Below are 12,852 nucleotides of genomic sequence, written 5' to 3' on the forward strand. Positions count from 1 at the left end.
TTTGGCATTCACTGTCATGATATGGTCCTCTGTTCTGTTTGCCTTTTACAGGTTTTCTAACTGATGTGTGTTTCAGCACTCACTCCTTTCAAACTCTTTTAAGTATCTCGCACTGTCTTAGAAACACATTAAAGCACTGTAGCTAAAACAAATTGCCAGATATTTGTCAGCTTAACATAACTCACCACATCTTTGTAACTGTTATTGCAAAGGTCATGTAGTGTTTCCACTATTTTGGCTACTCCCTGTGGGTTAATATGTTAAAAAAAACAACAGAGAATAAACAAGAGGGCGGGACTTGTGATACCTGTGGGTCTGAGAGACATCGGTGAATCCTCCAATCGGAGCAGGGCTCTGAGTCACATGATGAGGCAGGCTTGGAGGAAGTGCTGCTGTGCGCCGTGAGCCGTGGGCAGGGGTGCCTCTGGGAAAGGACATTCTCTCTGATCCTGCCTCCATGCTCAGAGCCACTGGAGCCCTGTGACAAGGAATAACAAAAGAGGACACAAATACACACAGTGCCAGCACGGGCAGAAGATATGTTCATGGCATGTGACAGGGTCCATATGTAACAAAGAATGAAAGAAAATCAACAAGAGCTGGGCAAGGCAATGTGTATCCATTAACTAATGAGGATTTAGGCCTGCCTCTCTCTCTCATACACACACACACACACACACACACACAATTTTCCTATGGGACTCTGTCCATCAGCCTTTCGTCCGCCTCTCTTGTACGACATCACACCCTTTCTGACGCACAATCCCGGCCCTTTGCTGCCGGTCTTTCTTTATGTTCGTGCCCACAATTACTGCAGCCATTAAAGAGTCAGTTAGCGACATAGCTCCCTCTCGCAGCCCTGTAAAGCTGCCAATTAGCCGCAAGCAGAGAGAAATTACAAGTGCCTCTTTGAAATGGAAATGGAAATGGATTCTTTCTCCCTCTCTCTCTCGCACTGATTTTCCAGGTTTCAGCAGACTATCGGCTTTTCCATCAGTTCTGCAATTCACTTTCTTAGGAATGCCGCATCTCCCATTAACAAATACAAGGATTTTTAGTTAGCACTTAAAGCTGTTAGTAGGTTAGTAGGGATTAGTTTGAGATGGCTTAATTAGTTGCAGGCAAAAAAAGTCTCACTCCCCTTGAGAGCGTTTTATGGCTATGCTAATGAGTGGAGTTTAAATTACAGACACATTCAACACATTGATAAATCTGACTTAGATGAGCAGAATAGACACGGATATGTTTACAGCTCATACTGAGGTAAGAAATGAGATAAGTCGTTGTGATGGAGATTAAAGTGAAGGTGGAAAGCGATGCAGACCGTGACAAAGCGCCGTTCACATGATGCTCCAGCCCAACGCTCTTTGCCTTATGAGATTTGGGAGAATTCTCCACATACACTCACACACACATTCCTGTGCATAAACTCAAACACCTCACACTGCAGTACAAAGGGGTATGTATGGGACGCATGCCCTGAATTGATCTAGTCTTTTTTTTTTTTTAAAGAGTCTGGAGACAACAAAAGCAAACAAACGAAAAAATCCACTGACTGCTAAACTCCAGTGGTGAGAATTTGCATAAATACAGACACATATAGAGAGAACATTAAAAAAATTCAAGCATGTTTCCTCATGTCTGTCCTGAGTGTAAAAGTCATCCCTGACAGCTGACTGCCAATGATACCCAAAGGCATCCAACGTTCTTCACTGTTCTTTAAAATGTCTTTCCATCAATAGTTTGAATGAGATGAAAGAAATGAAAAAGAATTTCAAAAGAAATAAACTTCATGATATTCCAAAAACCAAATGGTCTACAAATATACAAACCCATGTAATTTTTCAATATTATATCACACGCAAAAATCAAACACGCAAAAATCAAACTGCTTTGTCAGAATGATTCAGGAAACAAACCAAGAAAAAAACAAAACCAACAGATGAGGAAACAAACAGTCAACCCATGGTTTCAGAGGAGTTTGAACGGAGGTCTATGAGTGGTACCTGTGAGTTGGGTTCAGTCTGGACGGCTTTAGAGCAGGGGTTCTGATCGGGGTTGGCTTCAGTGTGTCTGTCGGTCTGGCCCAGCCAAGCACTGATCCGCTCAGGGTCAAAGTTTACTGTCTCTGAGAAATTTCTGTCAGGTGTTGAGGACCTCCAAAGTGCAGAGTGTAAGGGACTGTTGCTTGTGACCCCTGTCCCACACAGAGAGTGAAATTCATGTAACTCTACACGTCTCAAACACAATGACACATTTTCCTCCAAAAGCAGAGAGCATGTGGCTTAAAAACGTACATTTGTAATTGACTAAAACCATGTTAGTCTTGGAGTGATTTTATAGCAATAGTAAAAAAACTACCTAAATTAACATGTGACTGATTAATAATTCATTTATAATTATCTAATACATATTAGGGCAAACAAGGTCACTAAAGGCTAAACAGTGTCTTCCAGGAGTGAGTCATAATTAATATGAATCGCGTTGCTTGGATTTTGGGTTTTAATGTCAGTGACGCATCTCACATGAGACTGGCACGTGGTTGGTTGTCCTACGTTAATGAGAGGCTAAGCTGGTAGATGGGCATTAATTCTGTTTAATGTCATCTCTGGGTCACAAGAAGTAATCAGAGGTCGTGACCTTACCTGGGACCAGAGCTTGGGGAGGAGCTTCATCCTCTAATCTGCTCTCCAGGCCCTGGAGACAAACACCAAGCATCCATTAGCACTCCTCTCCACATCAAACACAGGCACATTCAGTTCACTATGAAATAGCCCTCTCTCAGGTTGTTCAGATGTAGCACAGGACGCCTGAATGAGAAATCACTCCTCATTGTCTGATGTTTAGGTCACTGATAGAAAGTGAACTATGTAGCGGAGCTGCAGATGGGCTACATTTCTACAACACTTTGCCTGTTCAGGATGTGGAGTTGACTGATGTGAAGTCGGTAAACCCATATGCACTTTGAGTAGACTTAAGAGGTTTAAACACAAGCTAATCTTTCTCTTTAGCTTCTCCTTTAGGTTCAGTGTAAACACCAAGTAACATGATACAAATGCCTGTAAAACTATGGGAACATCTACCGGGTCAGAAGAGGTCAGGGGAGACCAAACAGGTTCAGAACCAGCCCACAATAAATGTACAGATTACAAGACAAACATTTACACACAGACAAAAGAGTAACTGTGGTTACATGTATGTGTGCACACATACACACACCTACACTTGCACAGACACACACTTGCACATGCACACATACATACATATGCACACATGCAGTTTCTGAATAAGTATTTTGAAAATAATTCTTGGCTCACATCCGTTCTTCCTTACAATTGCTCATTTGTTCTGTTTTGGAACATATATGCACACATACTGTTTCCATAAACATCGTTACTAGATTTCCCTGTGCACAATATGAAAAAAAAAACAAAAAAAACAAAGCAAAGAGCAGACTAGCTAATGTTTCCATGATGCTGTCTGTTGTCAGACAGAAGCAGTCAAACACTGAATGCTCACCTCATCTTGTGTGCTAGCTGCCGTGAGGTTTAATTGGGAGTTTGTGGAGCTGAGGTCAGTTCTCCTCCTCCTTCTCTTCAGAGACCTTTTACCCAGAGCCTCCTCTTGGTTATAAACACCTGGGGAAGGTACGTAACCTTTCATTTCACCAGGGGGATCGACCATAAACATCATCTCATTCAAAAAACCACGCCCTAACATAGCAACTGTACTCTGACACATACTTCTGATGTGAAAAACATTAGACAAACTGCCACCCATTGGAAATGTTTCAAATATAAAAGAACATGAAGGTCTGCCCAATACAACTGCACAAGTTTCCATGGACATTAATATCCGTGTTTGGACGCCTACCTGCAACAGCGCTAAAGTAAGAAGAGTCCTCGTCGTCGTGGGAAACCGAGCCACCAATGTCCACGGAGGGGTCCCACTCCAAAACGAGGTGCTCCTGGATGGGCTGGGCACGGGAGGTCTCGGGTTCGGTGACGCTGGCCTTGTCAAAAACGTTATCCTCCTCCAGAAGAGTTTCAGAAGGACAGCCGGAGTCTGAGGGGGGGTAAAGCAGCCAGTCCTCCTCAAAGACCTGAGAGAGAACAGTCAACAGTCATCTCCAGGGACTCTTTTATCCATGCTCCACAAATAAAAGCACATCTCCACAAGCAAGAAAGCCTCTTGTGTCTAAGATACACTGAGCTTCAGTGTTGGTGTGTTCAGGGGTGTTTTTCAATGAAAAAATCAGGAGATACAATTTTGCTTATGTGTTAAGAGGCAGCATATGTGAGTTTATGTATCGAATTAATAAAATGTGGGGTTTTTTTGGGAGGGGATTCCATTTTTGATTCCACTTAAATCCTATAAGCAATAATCCTAAATTGGCACCAGTGTAAAAGCTCAGTAAATGTTCATTTGTTAAAAGCAAATTGCTTTACTGCTGGCAAGATATGGAAAAGATACAGAGGTAATCTAATTACTGGATGTCTGCCAGAGGACTGCTTAACCTTTCCATCCTCATCCACTGTATTCTGACCCATAGCTCCACACATTTCCAGGCATGTCATTACATGATCTTTTTGGCTCTTTGGACACAAAAGCCTTCACAGAGAACTTGTCCGACAGGACAACGTATGTATTGTACATAGGCGGTTTGGCCAGACATCAACTATTCAAACTATTCAGTCATATTAATCTTTTTTTTTTTTTTTAGATGGAGTATATCCAAACTGTTCATGGCTGGTGTCTGTTAAGAAACTATACACAAATTTCAGTGTGGTTCACATGCTTTGAAAGGAAGTCGTCAGATGGATTACCATGCAGTGGCTTCCTGAGCAAACAGAGAAACACAATAACTGTGGACGGACTGTCCTTTAAAATTCAACTCTGCCAAATGCCTCTCGCTAAACAAACATCACAGGCAGTGGAATTTCAATCAGTGTACTCACGAAATAAATAATAAATAAATAAAGAGCACACCAAATGACTGTGAAACACCACTGTGTACCAGTAACCTTGGTGGGCAGGTTATGTACTGAGAGATTTGTGAACAGGTGAAGTGACTGTGGTCCATGCTGATCAGTGTTCAGTGTCAGGCAATCCTGAGAACTGTACCAGTCTCATGCTGAGAAGACGTGTGTGCAGGCGTCCCACACCCTCGAACACATCTGCGCAGTACACCAACAGCTCCTGCAGCTGGCCTTCGATGGCCTGGGCATCGCCCGGCTCGCTCCTCTGGATAAGCTCCTCCCCCTGCTCCAGCAAAGCATTGAGACGTGCCGTGTTCTCTCCCACCAGCTCCTGGAAGCTCTATAATCATAGAAGGACACACGGTGAAAAGGATTAACGAAAACAACAACAACAAAAAAACATCCACAACTATCCATAATTGCTCTAGAGTGTCATACATGCAGCTTCTACACTGTTAGATGCCTTGTATGAAACCGTTGCTGAATGGTGTAGAGTAAGGCCTAGGAATGGGGCTGTATACTCGACTCCATCATGTATCAGCCGTCAGCCTGGCCAATGAGACACATTTACATGTGTCTCACTGCTGCCTCTCACTGCCTCTCGGACAGCAGTGGCCATTATCTGTGAAACAGTGGATGCTGCACGCTCCTTGTGACCTTGTGAGGATAAAAGTATTCTCCTGGCTTGTAAATGAACTGAAATAAGTAACTACGTGAGGATGTGAGTCATTCCTTTGATACTATGAAGGAAGCGTGGACCGTTCGCTTGTACCTGAAGCTGTTGCATCTTGGCACATGCATCTCTCCCTGAGAAGTGCTCCACTTCAGTCAGTCTGAGGTTCATGTCGGCCAGCCAGACAGCCATCTCCTCTCTCTGCCTCTCAAAGTCCTCCCGCAGAGACACGAAGTGCTACAGGACCGAGAACACGCACAGAGTCACAGTTAAACTGCGTGACAAGACCGAATGACGCTAAGTGAAGAACCACTTATGTTTTGGTCCCTTTTGGAAAATGACACGTGTGGAAGAGGACTGGAGTGTTTGAGGAGGCAGCTTCAGAACCGTGATGACCTATGTGGCTAATGTAAAATGACTATATAATTTAAGAGATACTACGAGAGAGACACATGCAGGTTGTTGTGACTACATAACAGAAATGAACGTTCTTGATTATCATACATACATAATGTGTGTGTGTGTATATACACACACACACACACACACATATATTCATATATTTTACACACAAGACCTGCAAGAATTAAAAACAGAACTAGTCGAAAACTAAATCAAAACAGCAGAAACTGTTTGAGGACAGAAGACATGGGCAGAGCTTTTTTGTACTTTGAGACGACGGCATATGCTCTCCACCGTACGGCTGAGCTGATCCCAGCGTTGGCCGCAATCCCTCGTCGTGGCAACGAGCCGGGATCGCATGGTACCTTTGAAGAGGCTCACCAGGCTGCGGCTTCTCTGGACCAGTTTGTCCAGTTGGGCCAAACGGGACCGGGTCTCTGCCTGAAGAGTCTACGGACGGAGATGTTAAACATTAGAGGCACCAGTAAGAAACACAGCTCAGCATTCAGTATCATATAGGAGGACACGCCGAGAACCTGGCAACAAGTAGGTGTCATTTCAGTTAACTGGTAAAACGCCAGAGGCTTTACATGATATTAGTTCCTTCTCTGTCTCTCTCTCTTTATTTGTGTTTTTTACCAATCACACTTATTTAGGGCTTTGTTGAAAATGTTGACAATTTTCCCTCTTGACAAAACAATTTTGAATTCAGGGAAAACTAAAAGTCAGAATCGAATTTCACTCGTTCAGAAAAGCAAGAAAAAAAATGCATTAACAGATAGAAATATTCACCTCAAACTTCCTAAGTTCCTCTTTAGCTGTAGCATAGAGCACATGGCTGGAGTTTGGGGTCGCAGCTACTTTTTCAGCCAATCGCAACCAGTCATCAAAGCAAGAGTACTCCTTCATAAACTCATGCCACAGCATCCACCTCTTCTCCAACCTGAGAGATCAACAAAAGCAGCAGGAATAAAGAAGCCAGACAGCCAGACAGACAGACAGATGCTGTCTGACAGAAACAAAGGAGGTGGCAGCAGATGCCTAACGATGATCAAATCCAGATGTTGAGTGGTCTTGACTATTCACATGTTCTCCACAGTATAGTATTGAAACTGTTTATGTAGTGTGAGAGATCCGAGTGATACTCACTGAATGCAGGCCTCCAGAGAGAGTGCACCATCCTGGGCTGGGTCTGCCGCTGAGGTCCAGTCCTGGGCTGGGTCTGCCGCTGAGGTCCAGTCCTGGGCTGGGTGTGCTGCTGAGGTCCAGTCCTGGAGAGCTTCGTTCATGTCTGACAGTGATGAGGAGTCACACTCTGACACTGGACTCTCTGCAGGATTCAGGTACAGGCTCAAACCACACTGGCCATGCAGGTGAACCCTCGACTCTGGCCTCTCTTCCTCCTCCTCCTCTTCCTCCTCCACACTTCCAGCAGTGCAAATCCAGTCATCACCATGGCGACTGCCTGGGCACAGTGTCTCTCCTGGCATACTGGTTTCACCACGTTTCACCTGTTGGCAACACAGCAAGCACAACCAATATAATGAGCCTGATACCATAACAGCTTTGTTTCATCACTCTCTGTTTTTCAGCCATAACCATCACTTACCTGACATTCAAAAAAATAAATTAATTAAATAAAACTGTAAAAACAAATCAACGTCTACAGCTAGCAAAGACACTTTAATTGTACATTTCTGAATTGTCTGAGGCAAAAAAGAAAAAAAAATGAAAACAAAACCTAATACCTTAACAACTTCCTCTTTGCTTAATGATTTACACGTCTTATAGTCCACAGAACAGTTTAAAGTGCTCTCTCTCACTCCCTCTGTCTCACACACTCACACACACACACATGTCTGACAACTGTAAAAAAAGGTTTCAAGGCTCTTGGCTGAGCTCTCGGCTGCACACTGATAATAAGCAAAAAAAAAAAAAAAAAAAAATGAAAAAAAACTATGAATACTGTTTTATGATCCCATGGAGGTAATTTTTATTTTCACACAAGGTCATAGGACGTTTCCATGGTCACGAGGTGTTCTTGCAAAGAGAGGAATGCAAAGTACAGTCAGTCGGAACAAACGTCACTGCTCCAAACTTTCAACAGCATCAACTAAATGAATAAATGCCTCATAAAAACAGCACATTTGCTTATTAAAATTCACATCTCATTCCAGACGCAGCTGCTTTTTTTTTTTTTTTTTTTTTTTGGAAGACAAAGTCTGATTTAAAAATATCAGAAAAACCTTGAGTGAAAAGAAAAGGGCCTGCAGGGTTGAGGGCATGACTGTGATCACAGCGAGGCATAAATCAGCTTTATATACATTACCCAAAGGAGTTATGAGGCAAATCCGGTGCCTCCCAGCCCTGGCACAGGAGAAAAGGCAAATGGATTTTCCTCGCTCCCATACCTGCAAAATGGGTCTGGCCAGAGGAAGGCCAGCAACATAGGGCCATAGCTCCTGTCCATCAAAAGCGACGTGCTCTGAAAAAAAACAGCGCCCGAGGCTAATGCCAGTCAAGCCTCCCACACACAGGAGGGCACAAAACATCTGAGAGAGAGAGAGAGAGAGAGAGAGGGATCACTAGACTGATCCACTCTCCTCTGAGATGAGCCTGTCCAAGAATAAGTGAACGGCAGAGAGCTGGATTTATGAATGGCCATGCCACCTTCCTCGGCTGCTTTGAGGAGAAGGGTTTCATTCAGCCTTCAGTCAGCCGAATCAATAACTCACACTCAGAGAGCCAGAATTTAACGGCCACCCACCCACCCACACACACCCCCCTCCCTAAACCCCCCACCTCCCTTTCCACTACAGGTAGACGTCTGTGTCCAGTGCAGGTAAAAATGAATATCATTTCTCACAGAGTGGAAGCACAGCTCTGCTGTGGATTCTGTCCCAGTGGAGGACATTAAGTCACTGGACTGAGTCCCAAAGGCATTGGGCTTGAAAATGGAAGGTACCGTTATCGCTTTTTCTGGACCTGGGGAGACTGTTGTTCTAGCCTGGAGAGTAATGGAGCTCTGATGTGAGCATCATCTGCACTGCGTTTCCAAGCTTTTCAAGAGGTGAACAAAGTCAGATCCAGCTGCAGGCCATCGCTCCGTCTCAATGGAGGTTTGTTTGTTGGCATTTTCATTGTGGTGGGCTCTCACGTCAGAAAGACTGGTGTTACATTTTGGTTTGAGGCGTTTGAGATTCTTGAGCTCCTTCTTTTCCCAATGAGCGAGTCTCACAGACAAAACATAAGGAAAAGAAAAGAAAAAAAAGTCTGGCTTAAGTTTCAGACAAGATTGCTCAAACGCAAAACAAAGAAATCTGGAGACACTGGAGAGGATTAGGCTTGTATCAGCGATCAGGTTCTACTTTCTCAAAACCTACCCATCATGCCTCTGTACTACACTATCAGTCAACAGCACACAACACACTTCACAGGCTTCAATTTATTCATTATGATCAATGGATAATTAGGCTTACAGTTTTAACCCCATACCATTTTCCACTGTGATGGGGAAAGCCAGATTAGAAAATAAATACCAAATCAACACAGACATGAGACACTGTGTTCGATCATAATGGGTAAACATTTCAGTCGCTTTAAGCACACAAGCGTGATTTCATCCATGTAGGTGGCTCTTTGCATGGCTTAGTCAAAGCAGGTGCATCTGGGTAGTTTTCCATAACGCTGCCCGCATTTGAATGAGTCCCTGAGTTGAATAAACAAAGTCAAAATGCTGTCTGCGATGGGAGAAAAAAATCCCCTCAGACGTAAGGTGAGGTAATGATGACTGCCGAACCAGGCAGATGAAAAATAATGACGCTCAGGACGCGTCAATGAAGTCGGAAAATCGCTCTCAGATCCTTACTGAATTTCTTTCTTTTTATCGTCTGACACTATCCTTCCAGGTCACCCAGTGCCTCTGTATATGCAATAGACAAGGAAAGGACCATTTCTCAGAAACGGTGTCATATTTCACAGGGCAGGGGGACAAAAAAAATAGACAGCGAGAAGGGAGCTCATTCCCTGTGACATTGAGCCACGCTCTCAGTACATGGATATAACGTGTCAGGCCTCATTGAAGACTGCATCTCACATACTTTAAAGAGAAGCACTCAAAGTTTATTATGACACGCTACGGAAAGGTCACCTCTGTCCGAACAGCCCTGTTTTCATCTCATGATACAAATAAACATGGTCCAAATGAATGTGATACAAATAAACATGGTCCAAAGAGGAGCTGTTCTCAGGGTAGGAGCAAACACAGTATGCTTGTTGACAAACTTTGATGATGAAAGGAGAAACCTAGAATCTGTCTGTCAATATTGCATTGATTTCAGATTCTTCGTCACATAAGAAGCTGGACTTCAGACAATTTTTTTTATCCATGTGCCTTGTAGGAGGATTGTGAGTGTCACAGCCAAAAATAAGTCTCTCTCTCTCTCTTTTTTTTCAATGACCAAACCTGCCTTGTGAGAAATGTATTTTTGTCATGAGGCGTGCGTGCGCACTCGCTCTTATGAGTGTGGTGACAGAGTTCCGCCCACTCCCGTCTGTACCAACCCGCAGAGGGCATGCGACAGTGCCATGGGACATCTGCGTTTCCGGCGACAGGTTAGGAGGGGGGTATTCGGAGAAAAACGGGCTGCATAACGGTCTCTTCACCCAAACCACCCCACCCCTGAAGCCCCCGCCTTGTCCTTTCTCCATCCCCCTCCTCCCCGCCCCCCCTCCCTCTTCATCCTCGGAAAGAGGGCCCTCATTGTCTCCTCAGCGCTGCAGTCCCAGGGCTGAACAAACGGCCTTTCTAAACATCCAGATGAAGAAAGCAGGACTTTGCCAGGACACCTGATCTTCTCCAGTGACCTCACATAACTAGCCACTGACTACACCCAGCCAGTCCTCAAAGACAGTGACGAAGCGCAGGCATCCCTCTAGTAAGGATGTCCATTTTCACGGATCAAATGATGTGACAAGCTTCAAATCCCTATTGCCAATGTCATAACCTGCCTGCTAACAACAATAGTGCGGCAATATATTGCTTTCCCTGAGAGTTTGAGTTACAGGCCCTAAATGATGTAAAATGAGCAATTAGCCCTGCTTTGAGCTGCCTGACCTGGTTTAGTTTGTGGTTGTGCTTCCTAACAACTAAATCAGCTCCAAATGAAACCCTATGCTCTTTATTCCCATTTGGTCACAAACTTGAGAGACAGCACTCGAGATTTTTTTGGAACCTCAACACAATACATTACAAGACCCAGAACTCTGTTTTTCCACCTGCTAACTGAAGCACCTACCCAAAGGCTAAAACCATTCAACAAGTTCTGCTTTAAGCTGAGTGTTGAGTTCCGTGGCTTGTCATTGGTGGGTGGAGATTGAAACAAGCATTCTGATATCTTGGTTATAAATCTATTGTTGCTGGGTGCCTGACAGATGCGGAGCTGTGAGAGGAGACAGAGCACTGTCTACCTGATCACAGGAGATTCATCCAAGGACAGACAGCACGTTTCCCTGAGAGACATGTCTGTGTACGATTCGTCTCAGTCATAGCCTGAAGCAAGGGCAAGCACTCAGGAGTGAGCAAGTGAGTGAGAGAGAGATCGAGAAAGAAACAGACAAACCATCTCATTAGGAGTAAGTGTACGAATGTGCTTCCCAAAGCAACTCAGGGATTAATGGAGGAGCAAGTGAGATGAGAAAATTTGGTCGTCAGACAAAGAGCTGAGAAGTAAAATCAGAACTGCACTGCAGCTTGTTCACTATAACAATGTCCGAGAAAAAAGTGTAGGAAAAAACCCTGGGACCTGAAATCTAGAGCCCATGGAGGAGGGCTGTGTGTCATGTATAGATGCTGTCTTCACTTAGAGCCTTAAGTGGTTAGTCGTGTCCTAATAAGTCATTAGTTATGTCCTCAGTAATGACTTTATCCAATTTAAATTTGGGGAATGAAACTGGGCAAAAGTAAATATCTAATCAAATTTATTTTGCTTAAGCTAACTGGACAAAATGGAACCCAGTATTCCCAACAGTGACCAACAGAAGTTCATTGGATCACTCTCTCGATTGGAAGACACCCATAGATCAGACTTTGGAGTACCAGAATTCTGGTTAAAAATAAACTACAATTCAAAACGTTAGAGCTTCTGGTCCTAAAAGAAGAGATAGATTTTTCAGACGTTTTGAGGCTACAAACATAAAAACTAAACTGAGGCCAAACCCTTTTGCAACGAACCACAGTGCTTCAATAACACAACACAGCAATCTTGGACGGGACTCAGGGAGGCCAGTCAATCAACGTTTAGACAAACGACGTCGCTGTCTTTAATATTTCGTTGTCTCCTGTCACGTTCTCTCACCGATACTGATACGCTCCAGTTCCCCCGTTTCCCGCTAGTGCACCACGAACATCTATTAAGGATACTTCAGTAAAACATTTCAATGTAATGAAAATACTTCCAGTCGGTGGTTTTCATTCACTGAATGATTTTGGAAGTGAAGTTGGGTGTAGGGGAGCTTAATGAGAGATAGTAAGCCTCGGTTTATTTTCTTTTTCTTTATTTTCTTTCGAAAAACCAGACGAACGTGGGATTCAGAAAGTGCATACGGAATGAGCTACGTTGGCCGTTTACCTGCCAGGTGTTGACTGTATGGTGAAACTTGATGTCAACTGACCGAATGTAGGCTACTCAATGTCAGCTGAAACTTTCGGTTAAATGGCGAATCCACGGAAATACTGCATTTCACAGTTATACCTTCGTCTAACGAAACGGTGCAGAAACTCTAATCATATCCCTCCAT

The 12,852-nt window shown here is 43.9% G+C and overlaps 1 protein-coding gene across 1 annotated transcript in view; it reads right to left on the minus strand.

Moving 5' to 3' along the window:
* Positions 1 to 7,544, minus strand: part of LOC115815183 (nesprin-2) — a 9,771-nt gene extending 2,227 nt beyond the window's left edge. Inside the window, exons 1-10 of the mRNA XM_030778147.1 lie at positions 7,204 to 7,544; positions 6,847 to 6,997; positions 6,322 to 6,504; positions 5,752 to 5,889; positions 5,125 to 5,319; positions 3,874 to 4,102; positions 3,589 to 3,638; positions 2,646 to 2,709; positions 2,007 to 2,197; positions 308 to 478 (exon numbers count right to left, since the gene is read on the minus strand). Of these exons, the coding sequence (XP_030634007.1) occupies positions 308 to 478; positions 2,007 to 2,197; positions 2,646 to 2,709; positions 3,589 to 3,638; positions 3,874 to 4,102; positions 5,125 to 5,319; positions 5,752 to 5,889; positions 6,322 to 6,504; positions 6,847 to 6,997; positions 7,204 to 7,544 (1,713 nt within the window). The remainder of the gene's footprint in view (positions 1 to 307; positions 479 to 2,006; positions 2,198 to 2,645; positions 2,710 to 3,588; positions 3,639 to 3,873; positions 4,103 to 5,124; positions 5,320 to 5,751; positions 5,890 to 6,321; positions 6,505 to 6,846; positions 6,998 to 7,203) is intronic.
* Between the last annotated feature and the right edge of the window lie 5,308 nt (positions 7,545 to 12,852).

The sequence above is a fragment of the Chanos chanos genome, chromosome 6 (genome assembly GCF_902362185.1).
Source record: "Chanos chanos chromosome 6, fChaCha1.1, whole genome shotgun sequence".
Lineage (NCBI taxonomy): Eukaryota > Metazoa > Chordata > Actinopteri > Gonorynchiformes > Chanidae > Chanos > Chanos chanos.